The following is a 27433-nucleotide window of genomic DNA, read 5'->3' as shown; positions in this document are numbered from 1 at the left end:
ATGCTTTGGATGCAAGAATCATGCAGCTGTAATTTTACTAATATAACACGAAATAAAAAGAAAACTGCCTAAAATATTTCTTCTTGCCAATGTATCAATCGTGACCTTCTTCTTAAATGCATTCTACTTCGTAGGAAAAATCTTCAATTTTTGGTACTTATACATAGCGATAAATAAATCTTGCAGCCGTCTGGTTCTTGCATCAAATTCGATTAATCTGATGTTTTCTATAGGTTTAGTTGAAAGAAAGATATATTTTTGCGAACAAATCATTTTAGTTGATACTTTGAATATTAGAAATACGAAGACAGTTACGGTTATAGGAATATTTTACAAAAATGCTGTTGCTACTGCTATTATTCAATCGTATTTCCATCTTTTGGCTATTATTTCGGCATGTTTTCGTAATATCGTTCGATCAGGGTCATTACATCGTGAAATGTCGCTTCCTTCGTAGCAAGCAGTTCGCAATACAGTTGTCGAGAAGAACGAGGAAATGCTGGTTCATTGTTTTCAAAAGTGGAAACTCTGTTAAACCGATCCTGAGGCATTCTGCGAACACATATCGGTCCCAGGGAAACCTTCGCTACGAAAAGATAAACGATACCTGTTTCGAAATATAGAACTGTCCTTTACTTAAACCAACAACATTGTTTTTAAAAAAAATTGTTCGAATACTGTTTTATCGTTTCCGATGGGCATTCGCAGAACTAAATTAATGCAAGAATCAGACAATTCCTAAGCCTAATGCCTTTCTTGCGCGAAAATTATAACGAACGCTACATCGCCGAAGGTACAGGCAGCTTCATTTTCATAGGAAGAGAAAAGGAAATTGTAGAAGGCTCGCCTCTTTTTCTCGAACGTACATTAACATCTGAATTTCGACGAAAAATGCATCGAACCCTTGAATTTTCCTTAAAATTCCACGCTTTACAACTTTTTTGCTACACTATCGCAAACTGCTTCTATGCCCGCAACTAATTTACCAACTGTTCGTCGACGCGTCGAAATTTTATTGAAAACACGCCGCCTCTAATAACTGCGCTGTTTGAAACTCTGTGAAACGCCTGTGGCTCGATCTCGATCGAATAAAAATCACGTCACCGCAGAAACGGCGTGTCCGTCGGCACGTGCGTCCCCAAATGGGATCGTGGACCGGAGACGAAGCATTTTCACGGTGTTTTCCCAGAACGGACGATGTTCGGAAAATTATATACCGGTCTAGGCTCACGGGACACGCGGCATGCAGACCACGTTCGTATTTGTGTGTATACACGGGCTTGTGTGCATAGCAGCAATTGTGTACGGGGAATAACGTCGACGAGAGTCCGAATCCCTGCCAACATCGATCTTGTCCTGTCGTTGCCTGCGACGCGTCCAATGAAAATTGAATTTCCCCGCCTTCTGTTCGAAACCTCATTCTCAGAACGCTTCATCCTCGCATTTATATCGTTACGCGCGCAAGAAGCTAATCTTGTTCGCAGTATGGGTTCTAAACGATTCTTCTTGCTTTACGCAAATGGTTTGTCGATGACTGTTTCAAGCGTATTTCAAACGATTGTCTCGGCTCAAGCGTTTTTGGAACAGACAAATTATTTTTCCGATACTTTGCAGCATATGCAACTTTCAGTTTTTTCTTTCTTTTTTTTTTTTACACTTTATAAGCGTTACGCATTTCGGAAAAGAGGATTGTCTATTTAACAGCGTGATCTCGATCCCTTTATCGTTTCCGTATCCTGTTTCATCATACACACTTGGACAAGGATGCCTTTTCTCGCAAGTACATTAGTATTTTATATTAAAACTTTCAAAGTCCTCTTTGTATGCTTCTTTTCATTCCACAAATCGATACCAAAGCTCACGTACTCGAAACCCGAACACTTTTTTCTTCTTCAAGCTACTTTTAACGATCTCACTGGCAATTTGACAATCGATCATTTGGCAGATCGCAGTAAGACTCGCGTGTAAAGTACGATAAACAAGAAAACGTGTTCAAGTCCATACGCAACGTCTCTCGCCGTAAATCTAAATATCGGAACCACGAGCATCGGATTATTTCACGTGAAAAGTGTTTCGCTCCATTCGAAAAGGCAGAAGCACCGAAAGTTGTCGCGCGTCAATATTAAGGAATTAAGAATTAATTCGACGGCTGGAAAAAAACGAGCACAACGTGTAGGCGAAACGAGCGTAGAATTTTATTTGGTGCATATAGTTATGAAACTGTTGTTTGAAATCGATATCTCTAACGGATCGTTTTTTATTTTCACTGGATGCACTGGCAGACGTCGTTCGACCTCTCAATTACGCGTTCTATCGAAAAGGTGGACGATAAAATGTGACGATTATTCTTGTTAGACCACTTCGATGCTCGACATGTTTCGGCAAACTAACACGACAGGTCGAAAGTTTATCACGCGTATCGCCATTGTATCGAGTGATTTATGCATTAAACGAAGCATCGAGACGACTCGATAAAAGTACCATTATCAGCGAGTTTGGAAAGGAAATCAACTTCGCGCGAAGAATTGTTTCAGTTTTTTTTCTTTTCTTTAATTATTTTTAATTAACAAGCGTTAATTGTTGCCTCCCCGTGCTAGCTTTTATTCTACGATATTTTCCACTTCAATCTGTTTCGCAGTCACTAAGCACGTTATCGTATTATCTAGAACGTAGCGTACTGTTTGAATGGTTGCTCGAATGAACTACTCAAGCGAAACTATGATAATAAAGAAAGACGTAATATTTTCAACTGCAGCTTTCCTTCATATTCTTTTATGTTTGCGTTTACGCGGATGCACAGGTGCAAAGAACATTTGTAGCTTCCTTTTACAGACACTACACTTCTCAAAGTCTTCAGGCAATTTCTTATTTCTTACACGGGAACGCACGAATGGCGTCTATAAAGAGCTAGCGTAAATTCTAAGGAAGAATGACACCGAACGATAGTTTTATCCACGATAAGAAATCTCAAACCTGATTATCTGTTTTCAACGAAGATTCTGTAAGAAATAAAGATTCGTCAGGAAACAGGATTAAAGAAATTCGTTTCTCGACACAGTTGATAGAACTTTGTGCCGGAAAACTGTAATTTATTTCTGGGTTACCTAATAGTTAACTATAAGTCTGCGACCACAGAGCCAGCCGACCATCCCAGAAGACGTATTTCAAAGTCAACAGTTGCAGCCTCATCAAGCATAGATAGACCGTGGCGAACTTCAGCGTAGACGCGTGCATAATGCACGGAGTATTGTGCAGATTTTCCCCGCTGTAATTCGCGAGATGCACCGTATCCAAAATTGAGATCAGGCGACGTTCCCGACGGGAACATGCTCGACTGGCAACCGTATGGCAACCGTATGGCAAACGAAAATACCGACGGAACACGGTCCCTTCATAGATATTGCCATTTTACGAGGGAACCTATCTCTGTCACTGACGTCGAAAGAATACGAAACACGTGGTTCGTAGGAATAGAATTAGCAGGAAAAACAATAGTCGATAAGCTAGTTATCGATCCAGTGAAAAATTGTTGTCAGGAATTGTCAAAAATATTTGCTGCATATTCATCGTTGTACACGTTTCGGCTTTCCTTCGATATTTATCCTCGACGTTGGATCGTCAAACGAGAAGAGCTAAATGAGCTAAACTTGCAACTGCGTTACAATTTTACAAAAAGGTTGGAAATTTTTGAATTACGAGAACGATCGAATTCGCAATTTAAAGATTATAATTTTTTCAACAGTGATTAGTTTTTTAATAATTTGTACACAAATTAGTAATTTCCTTTTACTTATCCTGTGTTTTATTCTTATCGATTCCGTAATCAGAAATATAACGATACTTCTCTAACAAATTACTACTATAGAACTCGGTAATATGTGTAGATTGGTATTAACTGTACGTTCTCATTTGCATTAATTATCAAGAATTACTGCATTATTGATTTTGAAACCACTATAAAACACAGACACGTTATCGATCATCGATTTAAAGGAAATATCGTCAAATTTTTTGAATTTCCCATTCCTCTTTTTCCTAAATGTATAATGAACGTATTAAAAGCGTTCCAGATACTTGTAAATGAGAAAATATGCATCGAATTACACGTGTAATTCGGCCCGTGGAAATTAAACATTAAATTTCGTACCCCGGAAACTGAATATACGGAATACAAATTTGCGATGCAAATTTGACAAATTCTAGTTGCAATACGCTACACCCTTATATATTTAGTATTTGTCGTACAAGAGAAAACTTTGAATCATCCGCAACGTATACGTACTTCTCGTTGGTACTACAATGCGAATTTAGAGAGCGAAATCGTATCTTGGAAAACATGTAGAATTTTCTTTTTCCTCGGATCATCTCGAAAATAATGAGAAATATCGAAAAAAGAAACTTGAGGAGGAGTTGCGTGTCTTTTTTTTTTTATAACTACAAGAGAGTGTAGAGAATTAAAAAAAAAAAAAAAAAACAGATCAACGCACCCAAAGTATTAAACTTTCTGAATTTTCAGATTCTGCAATTTCCCTCGTTAGTAGGCATTTATTAAAAATAAACCATTATGACGGTAATACACGTGAAATATTGGATGGATTTCGATGAATACTTTGATCGAATTTATCGGCATATTTAAGACTATAGCATCCCATTAAATTCCCCTTAAATTTGATGTTCGAGTTGCATTTAATACACGAGGTATCCTGGAATAAATCTACAAGAGTAAATTTGAAACCTGAACGACCATTATAAACTACTACTATACCACGATAAACCACCCTATAATACGAAGTAATATTCATCCATAATCGGCAAGAAGCCGTCGTAATTTTCGTTCACTCTGCAAACAAAAGCAATTAAATCGAAACGTTAATCAAACGGGGTGGAAGATCGAAGAAGCTCGATACCAGAGCGGTTGCATCGGAACGGAGATTGATGAAACGAAGCAGATGTTACGGAAAGTAAGCGCGAATTCGAGTGGCCGATTCAGATCTTCCATGGAATCGGGGGAAAGCAAAGATCCAAATGTTTCAATATTAAGAACGATTTCCCTCTTCGAGATTAAAAAGTCTCGTCACGTTGCAGCTTCGTCGCGCGATCTGGAAGTTGGCGAACGAAACTTTCCAAGTTTCTCTATAACCTGAACGTCACTTTCGTCGATTCTAGACAAGGAGGAATCGTGGAAAATCCGAGTTTTACGTTATAACCAGAGGAACCGTAAAACGTCGAAAATGTCGTCCGACGTGTTGTATTCGCAATGTCGTCCGGCTGTCTGCGAGATCGAAGATCAGTGGTCGATCTCGATCTTTAACCCGGCGCAAACGAACGATGCGACGTCGTTGAGATTTCCTAGGGATAACGTAGCAGCAAGATTTTGCAACCTTATACTTCACATAGTCCATGATTCTTGCAGTTTCGATCGTGTTCTAGCAGCGCCTGGCTCTTTGCTCCACAACGTGCAAATGTAAAACATCGATTCTCGCTCGCACTTTATGTCGCTGTTATACGATAGCAAGAATTCAGAACGAACGAGGCCAGGTGCATCGCTCGTCCGCGCCGTGTCTCGCTTCCTTTTTTCGTCGTCCGAAACGAAAGAAACGCGGGATAGTCAGCGTTCAGTGGCGATATGTGGTCAACGTGGTATATATCGTAGAAACATAATCCGACTAAATCAATCAAACAGTCGCAAGACTCCAAGTGTATGTGTACATACATACATATACAAAGAGAGATAGACAGGTAGAAAAAGAGACAGTATAAAGAACGAACGGAAGAATAGAAACGAAAAAGAACAAGGTGTATATTGTCTGGCTGGTGTAATACTGGCAGGCAAGGCATGCTACGAGTTACGTTACCTAAGGTGAGTTTCTCCCCGGAATCTGGCGGCAGGGTGAAGCCCAAGAGGGCCATGCTCGATATCAGCACGCACGGCACGATCAGGTTGAAAAAATAGTACAGAGTCCTTCTGCGGATCTGTATGGTGAAGGTGACGTCGACGTAAGGCTCCGGACAGCATTGGTACGTTATCGTGTTCTTCTTGCCCGGCATTCCTGCAACGAAAGCGCATCGAAACATGTTACGAAACTGATACTCGTCGATACCAAGAGGAATAATACTCGTTTCGACAACGCGGAAATTCAAATCATTGCTGCCGGCATTGTTGTAAAGCTTAATTGCTTTTGATCGTGCGCGAAAGTGAGTTTAGCTATCGTTTCACGCGACGGTGTAATTTGTAAGTTTCGATACGAGTTTAAGTAGCCGTTTATGCCGTGAATACGATGATCGCGTTAAATGTTTCCTTAAATGGGGACGCGGGCTTCCTCGGCCTCGGAAGAAGCACAGAAAGTCGATATAAATTTTCTGCGAATCGCTTCTAGAACGATTATATTTGATTTTTATCGAGACACGTACGTTATCAAGATCGATATCTGCAGTAACTTCGTGTTTATAACACAAGCTCTTTTCTCTCGTTCTTCATCTTTCATCCGCTTTCTCCGCCCCTTTTCCTCTTCTCCGTATTCTCTATTTTCAACTTGGCTAGCTTCAGACTTCTGATTCTGAACTCTGACTCTGATCGATTAATCCTTTCTAACCACTTATCTCTTTATCTTTCCTCTTTTCCTATTTTCCTGCTTCTTTCGCTCGACGCAGACGCTCTTAAAAGAAATTCAGCCACGTCCATCAAAAACCTTTCTAAAACGCTCTTCATTCGCTCGACGAGATTCAATTATTCCCGCAAAACCGAAAGCGTGCTGTCGAGAAATTGTTAAAATTTTCGGCTCAAAAGAGAGATCTGCTCACAGGTTTCGGTATATCCTACAACTCGTGATCTTTATTTGCATATTCGACGCAAACCTGCCGTTAAATCGATAAACAATCGTTCGGCTCAAATAAAATACCAAATATACGTTTATGAACACCGCAATGATACAGCTCATCTCCGAGCGGAAAGTAGAAATCGGCGAATACCGTTAGTGGCTTCCAACCTGTAATTTTGATCAAACTGGCTCTGCCACTGGTTACACGGTTCGCTAATTTCGCCAGCAACGTACATCGCGAGCATGACACGAACTCTCAGACTAATTCCAAATTACGGGGCGCAGCATGCATCGTCAAGGTAGCCAAGCTTAGTCATAGTAGAAGTAACCGCGGAAACACGAGCAGGTTACCTCGTGATTTCCGTTTAACTGACTTTATTAGCCGGCTATGTCCGTTTGAAATCGTACGCTGTCGTTATAAACGCGACCCTCTCCCTTCGTCGATCGCCTCCAACGTTTCGTTCCATCAATGCCTAATCGTGACATTTTGATTATTTGAATATTTTGATTATTCGTGGTGACCGTAACGAGGTTTTCGTATTTTTATTACAAATTTTGTAATACGCACGCAAATACGCGCAATTTGTGGCAAGTTTCTTCTGCAATGTGGTCGATAATTGGTGTCTGGAAAAAATTTAATGGTTGGTAAGTAATAGCCAGTGAAATTTAAATTTCAAAGAAACTAATCTCACATACACCGATCTAGTGTCTGTGTATCCCGTCTTAACATTTCGACGCATAATTTCTCGCCGTTTCGTGAAAAATTTTAACGTCCATCGACGTAATACAGCTGATAAGGATACACCGATATCGTGAAAAACAAAACAATGGGAAAAGGGCACTTAAAAATTCTGCAGCGCGAGGAAGTCGATGGTTTTTAATTACCTTAATTACATTGAATCGGTAAGAAAATTCTAACTGGCGGCTTGTTCGCTAGTTGCCGCGCCGTAGGAATTCCTCTGCCAGACATTTGCACCCGGATGACGTTAATTTCCCACGCGATGCGTTTGCCCTAATTGCAAACATTGTAAAAGGTACACCTTATTGTGGAAATATGCAATTTTAATGACCTCGATGACCGCGCGTCTCTGTACGAGTCATGGGTGACTTTTATTGCTCGCAGTTTTATTCGAAATATACAGTAGTCATCTTTTTCCTCTTCGTGCTTTTTTAGAATGAATAACATAATGCATAATGTTTAACTTTGCCTCCTATTGTTCTGTGCCTTTTTGTACGCGAGTTAAAGGAGTTTGGGGATTAAAAAGAAAAAAGGAATTAACCTTTAGGATAAATTGTTTCATACGTTGGAATTGCAATCTTGTTTGGCAAATGTTGACAAAAGGAGATCCAGTCCCAGTTGCTTTGATCTTGACAAATATGGCCAGGACCTTGTATGATATGCGGACACATCTGAGTAAACTTCGGAAGGTTCTAACCGTAGTGCGTTATTTTTTCAAAAATTATTAACAAAAACTGATTTGTAGATCTACAGGATTTACTTATTTTTGTATAGTAAAGAAAGACTCGCTCGTAAAAATCTAGTCCAATCCCGATACCAATCTCACACACGAGCGAAGCGAGCGAACGAGGAATTCTTAAGAAAAAAGTTTTCGGCCAAAAGTCGAGTGCCCTTCGTTGGCGCGTGGAATTGGTATCGGGTTGAACTAGATTTTTACGAGCGAGCGGAGCTCGCTTCTTAATGGAATTCGGATGAACTTATTTGCTACAACTTGCCGCAAGCGTCACAAAAGTTGCGCTAATTCTACGCGGAGCAGTAAGTGAAAAATGTGGCATAACGTTTTCAATAACAACGTTCTCAAAATTCCCAAGGAATCGTTTCGGGTTATTCGTCCATGCAGGATCGTCCCCTTTTGGTTTGTGCTAGCATTTGTATGCCATCAGGTAGAATATTATGCACGTAGTTTTACGCGCCTCGACACCTATGTATATCAGGTCGCCCTACGTTGTACGCGTTCAACAATAAACCCCCCATCTTCGAAACTACCTCGACTCTCAACGAATCACCTTAGCGTGTTTCTCGAGGCAAATACCACCGCTGAAAATTCCCTGTATAAGCTAGCAACCGTAAAAGAGCAAAGTATTCGGGTTACAGGCTCTCGAACCGAGTTTGTGTCGCTGAATCGCGAGGAAAGCTAAATTTATTAATGCAATTTCGCCCAGTCGCATCCGCTAAGATTCTCTCCGCCACTCTCCATTATTCATCGGTCGCATTTCACATTCTTCGCCTCGCGTTTTCATACGCGAAGCTCGCGCCAGCATCGACAAAATCGTCGTACGTGAACGAAATTCGAACAACGCCGCCAAAGTAGCCTCGAGAAGATAACGAAAAAGATAACGGAAGCTCATACCGATCACCGTCCTCAGAGGGAAAGAGGAATACCGTCAAGCCGCGAGGAGCAAGCGAGTCGGGCATGGTAGCGCGAAATCGAAGACTCGTAAAGCGATTAGATATGCTCGTTCGATCGCTACATCGATTCGACAGTTTATGGGATACGCGAGACAGAAACTCGCGAGACGTCTTTGCCGCGTGGCAACATCCTTGGCAGCGTGTAAACGCGAAAGTGGCCGCCCTAACGATTTTCATCAACATTCCTTTACGCGCCGGTGACACGAATATCGCGCGAGAAAACCAAGTCCGGCGAAAAATGCATTTTACCGTGAGAACCTGAAAATTGGCTTCCCTGTTGAAACATTATTAAGGAACGCTATTTGCAGGAGTTTTGTTGCGGCGAGGAAGATTGCGAGGAAATGAGTTCAAGTTTTGAAAAGAACGATAAAAATTGCGTTAATACTTAAATCTTAAATATATACTTTCTTCTTACGCCTCCCGCAGGGTTTTTCCAGCGTTTTCCAAACTTTATCGGTGTATTCTATGGATGTAGACATAAACGTAACCAAAATAGGAAATACGAAGGTATCGGTAATGAATTTCCAGTTAACTACGATGCTGAATTGCCGAATTACAGTTACAAAGTTCATATAATATTTCTTTTCGTATTTATATCCACAAAGTATGCTATTACAGTTTAGCTGGACAAAAATGGAAGGCGCTATAGATATATAAAAATTCTTATAGTATAAGAACGTTGTACATGTCGAATTTCGAATGAAATTATAACGGTCATATTTAATAATAATATTAGAACATGTAAAATAATTTAATTACACAGGGATACATATTTAATTTAATTTAATTTAATTTAATTTAATTTAATTAGAGAATCGCGTATTCAAAGTACTTACCGATCAGGTACCATTCTCCATTCGTGATAAAGTCGGACAGGTCGCCGCCCTTCTCCGAGCTGAGCACGAGGTCGACCTAGCAACGACAAAGTTTCGATTAACACGGGCATACGTTTATGGTCGTGGCATTTCGCTAGGTCATACGAAGCGGCCACGCATGCACGTGCGACAGCTTTACGTCACTCTTCGTTTCTACGGTACGACTACGACTACTTTCGCAGCTATGCACACAGATCAACGTGGCGCGGCAGTGTCGGTATTCGATAAATCGTGCAAGGAGAAGGCTCAGAGGATGATGGCGTGTTGCGAAGGACATTTCGTGTGCGTATCTGGTATATAAAGGAGAGGATAAATCCGTGGCGATCGACAGACTAAGCCTGGGATTCTCGTCGACGATGAGAGAAACGCCTTCTGCCGCTGTCTAACGTCGAGCGACACGCGACGTTTCAAGAACCGCTTAATCCGCTTTTATACCGAATATAATTCTCCACTTGTCTATCCCAAAGAGAAACTTCGACGTTCAACGTGTTTATTCGCGCGTCTTTCACACGAAATTAAAGCAAAGCACTTTCGATATCTTTCATCCCGTTTCTCCCTTTGGAGCTTCTGTGCCACTCGCAGCTTCGGTTCTGCGGTTCCCATTCTGAACACTCGTTCCCTTTAGAACGTGTATTTCGTTGCTTCGTCGACGTCGCAATCAACCACCATACACTGATATACTATTTTATTTCACCTATACCAGTTCACCGGCCGGTGTTTTTTCACCGTGTTGCTGGCGAAATTTCAAAATATTCTTCGAAAGAAAGATATTATCGATCATCCCAAAGTTTGAAACGCTATCTTGATTTTTCACTTCGATTCGTCATACGATGTTCAACCTGTCCGTTTGTGTAAGTTACCGATAACTTTATCGTTCTTTCCAAAATTTGAAGCTGTCGCACAATACGTAACTCTACTTACACGAGATGGCTCGGTTTTTCTGACCTATCTTTTGCTTCTATGGTTATAAATAAGAAGCAATCTTATATAGACGTGGTAAGCGAGTGCGATATTGAAAATCAAAGAATCGCTTCCTTCATATTCCGTTTACAACATTCGCATCTTGCCTTCGCGTATACTCACAAAACGTGTTGGCAAAATCGAGATATTGGCTCGCACCGTATACATATTATTTTGTAAAGTTCCTTTGCCTTCTCCTTTTCAACGCGTTTCTTGCATCTTTTCTTATCTTTAGTACTTGAGCAGCAACCGGACGGAATACCGTAGGAATCCCTCAAAGAACACTTGTTCCATCGTAGAATGCTTTTTAAACCGTTTCTTCGGTTCCCTTTAAGCCCGGCGCTACCTCCTTCCTGTCTATCTGTTGCTCTTTGATCGAGAGCCAAACGAAATGCGGTTCAGCGTGTTCTAACTTTTACGACCGGCATTTCCATCCTCGGGGTCTGCCCTTAAACTACGCTTCCTGCTATTATCCGGCATCTTGATCGTTTAACCGGTTCGACATTGTGTTCCTCGTTTGTCTCGTATTTCGAGTACGCGGTTTAAGGATACGATTTATTGGACGGATTTCTGGGGATTTTTTCTTTTTTTTTATTTATTAAATAAACGACGAAACTGAATAAATTGCTCGGCAAGCTCGTCCGCAAGGCTATCAGAGACAAAACGACGGTCGGACCTAACCAACTTTCCTCAAAGAGACGCCGATATTAAATTGAAATTTCACTGACTCGATTTAAGCGTTTCTGCCGATTATGCGCATCGAAAGGCGTTCCACCTTCGATTTAGTTGGCAAAGAACGAACTCTACTTCTCCCGACGATTCAAAGTCGCTCGAATTAATTGCTCCGAGTTTCGCGTTTGAAATTTTGAAAACTTTATGCCGGAACGAACGAACGAACGGAGAGATTCTGGATCGTGACGAACTTAAGCGCAAATTTGCTTTTCAATGCATCGACTACTTATTTTCACAAAGTTAATATTTTATCGGTTTTGGATCTTTAAATTCGCATATGAATCTTTCCCGATGAACTTTCAACATCTTGACAACTTTTGCAATTCTTTTTCGAATGGTTTATCGTTCATTTGTTGGTAATGAATTCTTTCAAGTGCGAGTAATAGGCACTGATCGACCTCTAGAATATTAAATTTCTTACCATCGAAAACATGACAATAAATCGTAAGGAATATTATTATCAGAATATTAGGAAAATTTGTATTTTCCACGTAAATATAAGGAACGCGAAAGTGCTTAATCTCATCCATGAACATTTTCATAGTCAGCCAAATTGCGACGTATAAGCTCATGGATACCGTTACTCGGAACACCCGATATATCATGTCACTTTTTCAAGCCAGCAGAATTCCTTCTTTTTTCGATGATATTTTCGGGATCGCGTTTTGCACAGCGTCGCGCACAGGCTCGTTGGGCATTAGAACGAATCCGAACGGTTCCGAACGTTGGTCTCTCGTAATTCATCGCGAGGCGTATATTTCACGGAGGTGACCCGATTCGAACGTTTAAACCCGAGGGATTGTGGCTTAGCACTCTGGCTGCTGTATCGAGACTAATCGTCGGATAGCAATTGCACATACGTGCATTGATATTTTAGTAGAGTTACGTATTCCAACATCGACGATACATGTTTATGATACGTTGCATGTAATGTGCATTGTAAAATAACGTATGAACCTCGTATACCATATTTCTTAAGTTGCAGGCCATTGGTTCAACAAATTTTAAACTTATCTACGATTTGAAGTAGTTTGTCGATTGAAATGGAATCTACATGATCTTCACGAGTCGTATTTTTGACTGAATTGCATATAAAAAGAACGATAAAAGATTGGTACAACAAAACGGAAGGTAAAATTTGTCTCGTATCCGCATCGGACGATGAATTCTTGAGATTTCTGTGAAAGAAAAAGCAATCATTCTATAGTAGATAAAGCTCTGCTTATAGATCCCTCGTTCGTCTTAGACGAAAATAAAATGTACGGCAGTTGATAAACTTTCGTCGCGTTAATTTTGCAATTTTCTCGTTTTAATCGTACATCCTGGTCGAAGCTTGAACAATTAAACGTAATTCGTGCAAAATTTTGATTTCCCAAGCGGTTGCAAAGACGATCGTGGAAACGTCGCGGCGCCATACATTTCATTCAGAACGATACGCTCATCGTTCCGAATTGCCATTTTCCATCAGCCGGCAAGAAAGCGTGGGCTCAGGTCTGCCTGGAATTTATCGGTCCATGCACGATTGACGATTAATCCTGAACCGGTGGACAGGTGACTCGAGCGTGATTCACGTTACTCGACTTGATCGTTTTTATCCCGACACGTCCGTCATATCAGACGAGATATCGATTACCATAGACGAAACGGAATGCGTGAACGACGAGAAAAAAAAAAAAACGAAAAAGAGAAATCATCGCGGTTCACCTATACAGATAAATATTCATTGGGTCGATAATCGCGATAATTTCTCCGACTTAATCGACGCTCTCATCCCAGAACACCGATCAATGTATTCAATCGCCAACTGAGAATTAACCTCGCCCGAATGTAATCGCGTTCGACGATAATTACCAAATTCCCAGAGTGATCAACTTGATTGAATAGAGCCACCGATCCAGGATCAACGCCGTGTGCGAACGTGAAACGCGATTAGCTCCGGACTCTTCGGCCAAAAGATTTCATCCCGCGAATAGAATCGTGCGTGTCGCTGAGTGGGAGGATGGAAAGAGCTCGACAGGCAAGTACGATCGCACTCGTTTATGTAGACGAGCATAACGCGTACTCTCGGGTAGCATTTGCATCGTCGAAACGACCAGCTCGCGTAATCGAAAGCTCGTCGACGAGGGCGATCGACCAGCCCTCGCCTCCGACGACAAATATATACGCGCGAACATTCCCCATTCACGTAGGACTGCGAACATCTGGATATTGTTTCATCGACTTAACTCGACGGGTAAGTCTCGCCAAATCGAGCATTCGCGAAACGCTCGAAAACATTTATATGGATATCGTACCGTCTGGAGAACACGAATATCCACATTAACGAATAATACAGGTATTGCCGTTCGAATGGGGTTACATGTCACAGGGAATACATTATGAAACGTTTCGATATCTACGCCTGTATCGTTCTTCGTGTATGCAAGGATAGTTCGTCTCGTCCAAACGGTACACGGCGATACGAATATTACGCATTATCGATCGTATTCGCAATAGCTTTCGACGAAACCAAATATCTCTCAAAGAACTTTTCAAGAGCACAGAGGTTCGTAATGAAACCAACGTAATAAATCCCGCGGCTCTAAGCATGACGCATTCGCGCGAAAGTTGGCTAAAATAATATGTGCACGCAATTCGATTCCGACGTATACGTACGGGAATAAAGAAAAATACATTTGGTTGGACGCGCGATAATAAATGGGGCTACAGCGGTGTACGAATCACCTGGATCGTTGCTGGTCGGGAATGGAACGCATGCATCTACGTGTCGCAAACGCACGTTGATTACACATTGACCGAGTATTTACACGTATACATGTATACACGCATAACGTAGATGCACATAAATGTACACATACATATACACACCGAGCATGCGACACACGCGCTGTACACTTATAACTAATCGCTCGAATGTTGATTTCTTGTGATGTACTCGAGAGGTCGATGGGTTTGGGTGTGGGGTCAGCCTATGGTCGTAGGAGGCTATAGAGCCAAGGGCTAGTGAACCAACCAGAATTACGGGGTTGTTGCGTGATACAGGGTCTGCTGTGTCGAAAGAGAACACTCTCCTTTCCTCTCTTCGTTTTCTCTACGAGATTCGACAGACTTGTTTGGTCGATGAGAACGATGGAGGCGGCGGGTTGTGTACGGGTTGGCGGTGGTAGGGGGGGGCGGAGGCGGAGGCGGAGGCGATGGCGGGCGCGTAATATGCGACATAGTAATCGATGAAATGCGCCCGGACTGCATTTTCCACGGGGTTCGCAATGGCAGCCGGTCGAAAGCTCGAGAAACGCGCGCGTGCCACGACCGTTTGTTTTCCCACCGAAATTTCTTGGCAGTCGCGAACACGAGCGTTTCCGTTCTGCATCTACGCGAGTCTCGTGTTTCGAAGCGTCGCAGCATCGTTTCTGTTTGCGCAGCTTCGATCACCACGTCCGTACACACCGAAGATTCGCGGATCGTTAATCTACCACGCGAATTCGCAACCGTGCTTTCACACAGTCGAGCAAGTTTATAGGGATTAAACGCCTCGTGCGCTAATTCGATAACCTAAAGGTAAAATTACGTCGTTGAGGAGATCTGAAGGTAATCGTTTCGTAAAGCGACAAGTTTTGTTTGTACGAAGTTCGAGTAGCGTGAAAATCGGGACGATCAATTTGTTACCGCACCGTCTCCTATTATATCTGTGAAGAATGTGTAGAGGCGTTCGTAATAAATTTCATTTTCTTCAATTTCATCGGATTCGGAGCAAGATTTTAAGAAAAAATTCAGTCACGAAATAAAAGACAGTCGGAATCTATTTTTCTTAATAGACGTATGAATTAATCCGTTAATAATTGCATGTTTCAACGAGGTAATTAATCATTTTCTTTTGAATCTGTCAGGTTTCGCCGGATTGATCTACCGTGTAGAATAGATCCGCGTAATACCGAAAAACCGCTGCCACTACGTTCTAATATACGTACACATAAAGTAAAGACAATTAGTTGGAGCAACTTTTACAGAAAATCATCATTTTTCTCTGTCATGCAGTCCGCGAGCCTTTCATCCGATATGCACACATATGAAGAAAATCGTTCGTTTCGACGAGATCCGTTCTTTCTTTCAATTTACGCATATCCTACATATTCGAAGAACCATATCTTTGCTATTTCGCTTCTACGAATAGATCATTCGTCTACGAAACGTCGTACTCGGTAGTCGTTATACACCAGTCGAGGAACACGTTTCTCGCGATTCAATAACTCCGTGTATTAATTAACGCGAAGTACGAATGAAATAATTAACTATGCGACTGTCGCGATTATCCGTAAACGATCCGCTTTATGGTGCTCTATACGGATGTTTGGGAACGGATACAAGCAATTATTTCAAGCGTATCGGTTAATTAAACGTTGTAATCCGATAGTCTTAGATAAAGAGCGTGAAAGATGCACGATTAAACGATATAGAAAAAACGAACGATCTTCTTTTATCGTTTTACCAACTTCTCCGCGATAAACACTTAAGGTCTAAAGGGATGAACACGATGCTTAATGTATTATCGAGGGAGGTTGGTAAATGCTCGGGCTTGGTAAATCTTACGCGAGTGCCGTGTCTCGAGCGTTTTATCTCGTTTTTCCTTGACTCTTTCTTTTTTATTAGTTTCATCATCGCGTGTGTCACCGGCTTCGCTTCTCATTTTTCCCTTTTCAGCTAACTCGATCGCAAGGCACGCATGTAAGAGCGCATCCGAACGGAATGAATTTGCTTCGCACACACGAGTAAGTCGGTTAGCTCGTAGCACGTTTGTTTTTCTCTTGTTCTTTGGACTTTCTACGGGAGTGAAAGTTGTTAAGTGGATCGTCGTGTTATTTATAAAGCTCCTGTGCACACTCACGTGGGTTTGATTAATATCGATGGACATTTAATACAACGTATAACGAATCGCGTTTGATAAACGCTCAGCTATATAATGTTGATTTTTTCCCGATAATTAGCAATTCATCGAATGCTTTTATCCTTTGTAGAATTCATCCTGGGAAAACAGTTGTAATACCTTAATTGCCAGCCGAAGCAATTTTTTATTGCTACGAGTACTGCACCACATAAAAGTTTCCTATGTAGGAATTTTCCTGAAAAAATTGTCTCGAAATCGTTTGTAACGACAGTGATGGCATTGAATTCCATTATGTTATTGCAGACAAATATTCGACGAATAAATGTAAGGCACTATTTGTCTATCTGGGTAGCACGAGCTGTGAGATCTAAACCAAGGAAATCTCCTTTTCGTTAATTTCTACAACTTTCGTATACCAACTTTTGTGCAAATTTTTAATTTTTATTTGTTTTGTATCCGTTCCTCGTATCTACGTAGAAAGGAACGAAGATACGAAAGATACACCGAAAGCAAGTGGAAATATAAAGCGATACACGTACATAAAAATCAGATTCTACAGTATCGATTTTTAGACTCTCTATTCTCCTTTCCAGAGATAAACTACACGCGGAGAGACCTATGTATATCTATGAAAATCGATGTCATTACGAGGCACCTTGTTTATAATGAGAGATCTTTCATAAATACGTTAAACTATCTTCCTCCCGACCTATTAATTTCACTCGCCTATCTTTACGCTGACACTAAATTTCGCTCGTATTTTGAAAATCTGCGATTCACCGTTATGAATGCAAATAAACTGTCTGGAAATTGGTTGAAACTTTACACGGGTCATAGGATGTTTCGCCCATACGTATTCTTAAACTGACTAAAGATAAAGAAATATTATACCGTATATCCTTTACGCTTCTATGTTATTTCCACCCAACTTTCTATCTATCGATGTATTTAGTTGCAAAGTTCAAAGATTCGTTTCTTTTCCGCTCTGATTTTATACACCGTGCGAGTACTTCACCAGGGCAAAGTTTCGTAACACGGCGGTTCACGAATTGCGTAGAAGAGGATACGCGACGAGAACAAACGGAGTTAGGCTAACGGCGGTGGCCTCGTCATTCTAACAAGAAAAGAATAGATTGGCCAAGGGTGAAGTATTTCGGAACGTCGTGGCGCTGGTAGGAACACACGTGCAACAGGTGAAAGTTAGGTATATCAAGTGACTCGTTTGTTTCACGCTATTCGATCCTTGGTCGAAGAAAAATTCCATCGAAGGACTTTCGAATGTTTGCTAACTTTGTGTGCAGGATTCAGGCGACGATGATTAACGAGGTATGTCGAGGAGATGATTAGATCCCGCTTTAGCATATTGTTCAGACACGATGCAGCGTGACTTGTGGCTTAATGGAAATGAAAAAGTCAATTTTTTGCCACATTTAAGGCGTTATTAATTTTTAAGACTTTGGTTCGGTAACTCTGAATAGAATTAATAAGGTAGCGAAATGAATAGAAAATTTGCCGATCTTTCGGCAACAGCAGGATAGATCGTAAAAGAAGTTCAAAGTTTTGTATCGCTACTCTGCCAGCGTAAGAGTACAATTAGCAATATTCATAGATTTACTGTCTAAGTCTTTTAAATAACCAATGCTTATAATGTTAATTGCGAAGCAAATTATTGCAAAATAAAAAGACGAGGTTTTTCTAAATGCGATGTGTACAGATATATACCGATAATAGCTAGTCCTTTAATTGAAAAATATTTAAAAGTTAAGTAAAATTCGAGAAGCTGTTTTGTGCTAAATCTCGATCGATATCGTTGAGTCGTAGGTGACCGAACATTTCAGTTAAATGACTGGAAATTAATTAATCGGCAGCTGAATATCTTTAAGTAGCTGATATCCAACCTAAAGTGTTCGGATCGCCTATGACATTTTTTAACGTCATTGTTTACAAACGTTAAATCTTACAAAGTAATAAAGGAACTAATAAAAAATCAAAACTAAAGATTCCAATTAAAAACACGGCGTAAGTTTGTTCATCGATTGTTAGGTCTTAAATTCTTTTTTTTCCACCTTTTATAGTTTATATACAAATCGTAAATCGGTGGAATTTAACACACATTTTAACATAAAAATTTTTAATAAATCGAACTTACTCTTAAGAAAATTTAATCACGTTATTTCCTTATACGTATACTTAGTATACATACGTTTTTATACTGTACACAATCCACATCTTTGTAAATCAGTATAACGTGGCAAACTAGTAGGTACCCATACCTCTATTTATCAAACATAACAAAAGTAAAAATTAATCGTATACTGATAAATACTGAAGCACGCTACAAAATATACAACATGCATTCGCTTAAGATAAAGACTGGCGAAATAAAACGCGAATTCACGTAAGAATATGTACTATTATGCGCGTTTATCTTTTCAAACATAGTCTACTCTACTCGTATAACACAGTACATGATTTTTATTTATAAGACATTTTGTTGTACTTTATGCTGAGATTTATTTTGCCATTAATCCTTTTTTCTTTGCCAAGGATCCTTTGTCAGATCCTTTTTTTCGAGATTAACTTCTCGTAGGTAGATATTTCATTTAACTTTATTTTATGTCCATAGTTTTCTTCTAATCTTGTACGTAAAGTAATTAATAAATGTAGAATGTTCGTACAGCCGTGTTTTAATTATACGTACACGTAGTTGCAAGTAGATAATGGGCGATAAAAGGCAAGAAAGATCATGCATTAAGCATTTAAAGCTTTTTAAATTTCTAAATTATCGAATTAACATTATCGCTAATTAAATAACGAGTAGATATGAGTTTTGGGAACGAAAAATACAAATCGTCGATTATTTTAAAAATAAATTTAAAGTCATATTCTCCGTGGAAAGGCGACGGAATGTTAACGATTCGGTCGAAGGTAATGAGTTGGCGAAGAACTAGTACACCGTCAAATATTCGCGCAGTGTTCTTTAAAAATGAATCCCCTCGTCACAATCGTTGTAAAAAGAAAAAGCAAGAAAAGAAATTTTCAACCAGTTTCTCCGATGCGATGAAATGTAAATGTTTTGTCGAAGGTTGGGAAGAACGTTGGAACCGCGATATTGTCGCGTTGTGTATGAAGCCTCTTTTTGTTTTCAAAGACCGTCATATCACGAGAATGAGTTGGGTCGTTAAAAAAAAAAAACATCGGTCTTTTGTTTCACCTGTGACGCCGATCGGTCGTAAAGAAAATTCTTAAGAAAATTTCGAAGAAGCGAAGATCTATCGATCGTATTTACGAATTTGTGTGAAAGTCTGTGTATCGTGTTATTATTAGTACGTTGAACAATTGAAGCAACACGCCGGAAAAGGATTGGTCGATGACGCATCGATTACGCTTCTGAAAGCGTACAATGTGGCAAAAATCTTAATCTAAAAGACTTGATAAAAGTTATGAGTTACATATTGCTCGCAATTCGACTCTGTTGGAATTTCTGCGTTTTATCGCGTATCCGTATTACGTCTAGCTGGGCAAAGACAACTTTTTGATCGTTGCGTGTATTTTTATTTGGTAACAAAGGAAATTTGTGACACTACCGAAACAAATCCGACAAGTTTTATATTGAACGTTATTTTAACAAGTACTACGCGGAAGTGTTATAAGTTTGATGGAACATCGTGTAGTTAACGATGCTCGTTATACCGCCACTTGCTAAGTTAGACATATAGCACTGGAGGAATGTTCTTTTCACAATGATACAAATATTTCTGAACTTTATAATTTTCGACGATCCACTTGGTAAAGCTTCGATTTCTTCGTGTTTACGGGGCATACTATTTCCTATCTGCATATGCTAATTTTTACGATGAACCTTGCAGAGATTGTAATATTTAACACGCGTGTGCGAAACAAATACGTACTTAGCCTAAGCTTAGCCAGTGAACATTTGCTCTTCAAAATCTCCATGTAGCAAACGTTTCTCAAATTTCAAAAGCTTACTTCATCGTATTTAATTGACAATATAGAGTAGAAACTTTATCTTGACAGTTTGTATCGCTAAATTCCTTCTCTTGTATCTGTCGAACGAAACGGAAAAGAAAAATAGGAAACGATTCTGTAAATTACCAGAGACGTTATCATCAAACCGATAGAACGGTTAAAGAACAATCGTATCGAAATGAATATAAAGATGAAATAACTGACAAATTAATGGAATATTTCAATATACAAAATCAACCGATATATACCAAAAACAACGTACACTTGTAGTTCTTATTTTTCGTTTTTAATATTCTGTATCGTAACGGAGAATGATCTCGTCGCGCAACAGATCATAAATATACGATAACCGTTTTGTTTCGTTCCATCTTGAGAATGTATGTACAAAGATTATGTTCTTAATTGTAGTAAAATTCTTTACTGCAGGAAAAATCTCGTGGAAAGTATTACCAGTTCCCGTGAAACTTTCATGAGTAATGTATTACATGGCGATGAAACTCGGTCGTTTGGTGAATTGAGTAAGCGTCGTTCAGGTAAAGATTCTGATATTCAGTTTTATGTGGTGCGCTTAAGGTCCGACATGCTCGTAGACGTATATCTTGATATCTGCACAGATACGCACTTGTTACAGCAGCGCATCGATTTCTGTCCGATATAATCACTTTATCTAACTGAAAGAAAGCGTGTACTTTCATTTTTTATTTTCCGAATTAATTGCTACGGATCTTACTTTCCTATAGATTTGTGACGAATGAACCTTTTTATGCGAAAGAACTTTTATTTTCGAATAATTTCGAATATCAACGCGAATTCTCAGAATGTTGTAATAACATTTTCTCAATGTATGCGATACGTATTATCGTTTCGTTTCTATAGAGAGTATCGCGGACAGTTTGATTTCCTGTGTCCTAAATAAAACGTACAAGATGCTACATATCGAAATAACATCTGGGATATACACCAATCATCAGAACAAGGATAATCCTAACGAACATTGTCAGAAAGATATCTTTTCTCGGGGTTGTGTAATGTTATCCTTTAAAGTCTGTAAAGTAAGAACTTATCTATGATAATTGTGGTGTAACAATAACAATACACATATACACATCAAAGTACCTACTGTCTAGATGTTCATAGAAATGTGAACATATGACGAAACGTGCTCAACCGAGTGTGAAAATAAACGAAAGGTACACCGAACATACGTTCTATATAAGGATAACAAGTGGCTACTAGAACAACATTTTTAATTTAAATAAATATGAAAGACAATTATCTTAAATTTCATTAGACCTTTCGTGTCACCATTGTTTCGACAAATTCAACGTGTTCTTTGACTTTAATACTATCCTGATCTCTTAATACTATTCTTCCGATTTAATACGAATTTTACGCCAGACTATCTCTTTTTAAAAATCATAGCACCAATTTTCTTTCGCATACTATAACGATCGATCGAATCCTAAATACAGTCGGTTGGCGTTTATCTTGATAATCGTCTGATCGATAATAAGAAATAAAATTTATAACAAACGATGGCTTTAGGCGTTCGATTCCGATACAGGTAAACAGCATCAAGATCGCGTTCGATCGGTATCCGAAAAGAATCATCAAGTAACGGTGGACAAACGCGATTAACGGCGGCGATCAAATACGGTCAACGAACAATGATCCGGCCCCGCGGTGCAGTTTTCCGGATTTACGAGCTGTCTATCGGCAGTCTTGTGACAATCGTAAACCTAGTATCGAACCCGAGTACCGGAATTCTCGTAAAACGCTAATTGCCCGCTCGTTACCGACGCACCAACGACCTCTCTAAATTGATTCACTCGCCGATTCTATGCAGCTGGCTTACGTACTTTTCGCTGAAACAACTAGATACGATCGTTCAACGACACGACTTTGAATACGTAGTTTGTTCGCCGTAACGATTTCATTGGTCTTAGTTTGATTGTCGGATTAGCTATATCTGAAACGTTCAACATAATCGACGAATAGGTAATTTTCTAAAGCTTTTATTTGGCGAACGTTCATAACAATATTGATGCAGCTGCTGTTGACAAGTAACAGTGATAAAGTCACTATTGATACTTAATAAGAGGATAATGATGTAATTCACGATGAAATTGACGGATTTGAACTGGTAATACCTTTCTCTTGAATCGGCTTGTAATGTTATTGTTTCGTATCATATTGATTTGCTATTATGCAATTTTATATCGTATTTATAATACTTATTTTTTGATGAAACGTTGTTATCGGTTTTCCCATCGAACAAAAATATTGCAGAATGCATTATACATCAACGTGTATCGTGATAGCTCGATTGAAAATAGGAAAAACTAAAAGGGGAGAAAGCGAACGGTATGATGAACTATCTGTCTATGACATCACATTTTTCGAAAGTATAACGGTGCGGTTGTAAAGAATCGTTAGATACATTCTCTGTCTACATATAAATCGATTTTCACATTACACTTTGCAAAGTATCTATTTCTTACCAAACGATTCGTATTTCACGTTTTTAACCATTAATTCCTTATAAAAGTCGCACTGATACCTCGTAAATATTATATCGCGAATAATTTTTGCTACATTTTTCCATCAATTTTGCAGTTCTGAATTATTAACTCAGCTTGACATTTCAAACTTTTCAAACAGATATATACATATAGCTAAACACACTTTATTTTGGATACCAACATCCGGAGAATAGAATACATGCAAAGGAGTAATACTACCGGTAACAAACGATGTTTCTCGATTCGGATATATTTGAAACATCTTCTATGTTCTATATTCTAACGTTGTAACATCCAATTTTTTATACACGGAATAACAGAAAGAAAAATCGATTTATATATTAAAAAAGATACGATGGTTCCGCTAAACACCATATTCAAGTACGTACTGCAGGCGTATCGTTATACTTACAAAACCAGTGAACCCACAGAAAAGTAAAGCGTGTGTCATCCACCTCTCTCTCTCTCTCTCTCTCTCTCTTAATATTTTTTTATTTTCAACGAAACGGTAGCACTTTCCGTGAGTAATATAATGCACTCTTCGCGTGATAATAATTGTTCCAAATGAAAACGTTCTCGCTCGGATCAAATTGAAGCGAAAATAGTAAAACACGAGTGTAGAAAAAATTAGGAATATTTCCACCGAGATAAAAGGAAATTAAATGAAAACAGTAGGTGGAAAATAATATCAACGAGTTGTACGAAAATGATAGAAGTCGAATAAAAAAGCGTCGTGTCGTTTGATCATTGGTAAAATCGTTTGTTTTCATAAAAGTAAATTGAGCAAATGTCGTCGCGTGGAATCGATTTGCCGAACCAGGCCTCATGAGTGCCTAGTAGACCGGAGAATTTCAAGAGCAAAAGCTCGCTACTGGCTGGCATGGAAACGTCACTCAGCTATCGACTCCACGATGGAAACTTTACCTAGGTTCTGGACAACGGATCGACAGATTGCAAATAACTTGATCCTCGTGTCCGTCGCTGTTGCCGGTGTTGCGAGACACGAGGATCGCGTCATCGAGATAGTCTCGGCAACGATAGAAACATAAATGAAGAAAGAAACGAAATAGATCGAAGAAGCCTGACTAGTCTAGCTGTGGCTGCGAGAGATTTTCTCGAGTAATTTGTCGAACAAAATGATCGTAAAGAAGATCGAAGCTGACGAAGAATTTCGTGACGCGAAGCAAAGTCGAACGAGCCGATTTCTTGGAGGAAAGCGATGTCCCTGACATTTTGCGGATTGGCGCGTGTAAAATGAATAATTATTTTAAATTTTCCTTCACATTTAATTTGACAATTATGTAAACCTTGTATTTTGTTTTGTTTTGCGTTGTTTATTATCCTCGCGATGGTTCGCGATAGACTAAGAACGTTGGAGTTTCGTTCTGCTTTGAGCACCGACAGTAAATAAAATTGTTTCGCAATGAGAGAAATTCCATTGAAGTTTTCTAAAAAATTCTGTCGAAAGAATCGTGGAAGTTTCGCAATAGAAATTCTATTGAGCTGGATCACGTTTACGTAGACTTTTGAGTTAATCAAGATTTGTAAATAATTCTGTACTAATGTAATGTAATAATTCTGTACCGATAGATAGCACTGTGCAAGATGTCCTATTTAAGTTGCATGTCCGAAATATTCTCGTTCCTGGAGATTTCAAGAACGAATAGTTCGATCAAAAGAGAAATAGATTACACACGATGAAATAAAAATCGATTTTCCCTAAAATCATTTTTATTGGAAATCCTTAGATCTTCGATCTTTTATATGTTTTTCAATTCTACTTTTACAACCGATGAAACGCGAGTTTCGTACAAATGTACACGATGTCATCCGGATTACCTTGAAGAAAAATCCTGTATTTAATTAGAAAGCAAAATTACGGAAGCTTAGAAATTTTCATGCTCAAACTATACACGCTAACAGTTACTTCTATCGTTGCGATTGACAACATTAATCAGTAGTTACATTTGCAGTATTTAATATTACCGTAGACTGAATTTTAACAAGTAAAAGAAGAATAATTACTTTCGTGTTATTTAAATCGAATAAAACGTTTCTTTCGCGATATTTATCTGCAGTTTACGAATACAGGAACAAATAGCAGTATCGCTCTGATGATTTACTCGTAACAGTGTCATCTATTGCTCTGTCAGAAATTTGTAAAATTTGGATCACTTACTTATTTCGAAATTTGTAAGATAACTCGCAATACCAGAATTATTTACAATATTTCCTGCTTATATAAAAGTCAAAATTCTTATTTTCTATGAAATATCGATTATCAACTAACAGTCTTAACAATTCTCATCTACTGAGTAAAACTTAAACAGCGCAAAACATACTACAAAAGAAGACAGTATCAAGTATACGCATCTATTCGCAGAAGTATCATAAACATGCTCTTATATTCCCTATAATTACTTATTATCCGCAAAAAGAAGAAGAAAAAGAAGAAGAAGAAGAAAAAAAAAAGAAAAACAAACCAATGCAAACCTCTAGTTTCAAACGAAAATCTTTCGTTTATTCGATCTACGTATATTCAAATACCAATCGCAAAATGTATATAAAATGAGAGGCTCACCTTCCTCCGTGAAACAGCAACTTATTCGTATTCATGCACGCAACTATAATTACGCAAAAGGATTGCAAACATGCGTTCCGAATCTTCTTGATTTTTACAAGAAAGCAGCGACGAACCAAGACTCTGCGACTCGAATACGAGTCGAAATCAGAAAGAAAGAAAGAAAGAAAGAAAGAAAGAAAAAAAGAAACGTTCGAAAGCAGATAGCAGGGGTGTATAGTGGTAGAAAATCCGGGAACAGGTTTTCCGGGGTGAATCTGGAGGATTTTTTGTCGTAAGGATCGTCGAGAATGATCGGTGCGGAGTCGATAGTAGAGTGACGTGAACATGTGTTCCATGCGAAATCGCAATTTCCAGCTCAGACATAATCACGTGGTCCCTGCTTTGACTCGTCGATGTATCTGTGTGTGAGACATGTATAAGTATATTCTGGGTCATTGTGTTCTCGGTCATCCTGTTTCCCTACGTCCGCTATCTCTGTGTTGGTTTTTCTTTTATCAATCTCCACGAGGGGAGGTTGTGGGGGGTAGGGGGCAAGTAGTACATATATGTATTGTATATTCCCGAAGGGGGTTGGGCAGGGGGTGGGTCACGATATCTTCTTCCTTCATTTGCTCCCTTCCTTGTCTTTTTTTCCTCTCGCGCTTTCCTCATTTCTTTTTTCTCTTTCCTTGTTTGTCTATTAAGTTCGCTTCTCGCACATGGTCGTACTTGTATATATCGTATACGTATGTACGTATATAATATCTATATGTATATATATATAATATAGTGGAAGCTCACTCGATATGTTTCGTAGTTAGAAGCCCGTGAAAGCAAGAAACACCGGCAAGCGACATCAGCCCATCGTAGCGCCCCTCATCTATTTGAGGGGTTAATTACGACACCAGAGTACGTATATAATGTTCAACACATTTAGAGCCAATTTATGTGCCGAGATTGCGTTCGCCGACTTGTTATGCGTGTACCCTTTGTGCGTTAGTGTACAATCGGCTCATAGAGTACCCGCGGTATGCGCGTTCATCGTATCTCTATCACACAGAGTCTATTGCTCTAATAATAATTTTACATAACGTTGTATAATCGAGCGTACAATGTACTTTCTCGAGCTTCTCTTTCCCTTGCTATACTTTGTTATTTCTTTCTAGTTTCTACGTAATATTAGTAGAACTATCCTTAACAATCGTATCAAGGGTTACATAAAACACGATTTCGTACTGTCAGTCAGATACGATTCGATTTTAGGTTTAAATTCCTAAACAAAGTTGAGCAGCATCGAAGTGACGAACGGTGTAGCAACTTTTTTTTTTCCTCCTTTAATTATAGTAGTGTCGTAGAAGCATAGGAAACAAAATCGTATTTTGAAGAAACCCTCGAATCTATCGTTTCCGCTAAACATCGTTAAACGTAAAAAATGTTCTGCAAATAATCGAAATAATGGTACTCGTGATGCACGTTTCTACACGCGTAACAAGTCGTCTGAAACGTTAAGACGTCGCTAGACATCGCTTTTAAGCAGACCTTTCACGCTTAAACGAGTGCACATTACCGAAATTTGTATTCCAGCCAATCGTGAAGCCTTCGAAAAGTGGGTGGAACGAAGCCATAAAATATCTTTCACTCTGCTTTCGTCTCTTTTCTTCCG

The 27433-nt window shown here is 39.3% G+C and overlaps 1 protein-coding gene across 5 annotated transcripts in view; it reads right to left on the bottom strand.

Annotated features, from left to right (window-relative positions):
• Positions 1 to 27433, bottom strand: part of LOC122577867 (neuronal acetylcholine receptor subunit alpha-7) — a 260880-nt gene that overhangs the window by 81945 nt on the left and 151502 nt on the right. For all 5 annotated transcript variants that reach the window (XM_043749579.1, XM_043749581.1, XM_043749577.1 and 2 more), the window contains exons 7-8: positions 10083 to 10158; positions 5856 to 6050 (exon numbers count right to left, since the gene is read on the bottom strand). In XM_043749579.1, the coding sequence (XP_043605514.1) occupies positions 5856 to 6050; positions 10083 to 10158 (271 nt within the window). The remainder of the gene's footprint in view (positions 1 to 5855; positions 6051 to 10082; positions 10159 to 27433) is intronic.

This window comes from Bombus pyrosoma, linkage group LG2 (genome assembly GCF_014825855.1).
Source record: "Bombus pyrosoma isolate SC7728 linkage group LG2, ASM1482585v1, whole genome shotgun sequence".
NCBI lineage: Eukaryota > Metazoa > Arthropoda > Insecta > Hymenoptera > Apidae > Bombus > Bombus pyrosoma.
The sequence above is the reverse complement of the archived record's forward strand: the minus strand, read 5'-3'. Positions and strand labels throughout refer to the sequence as shown.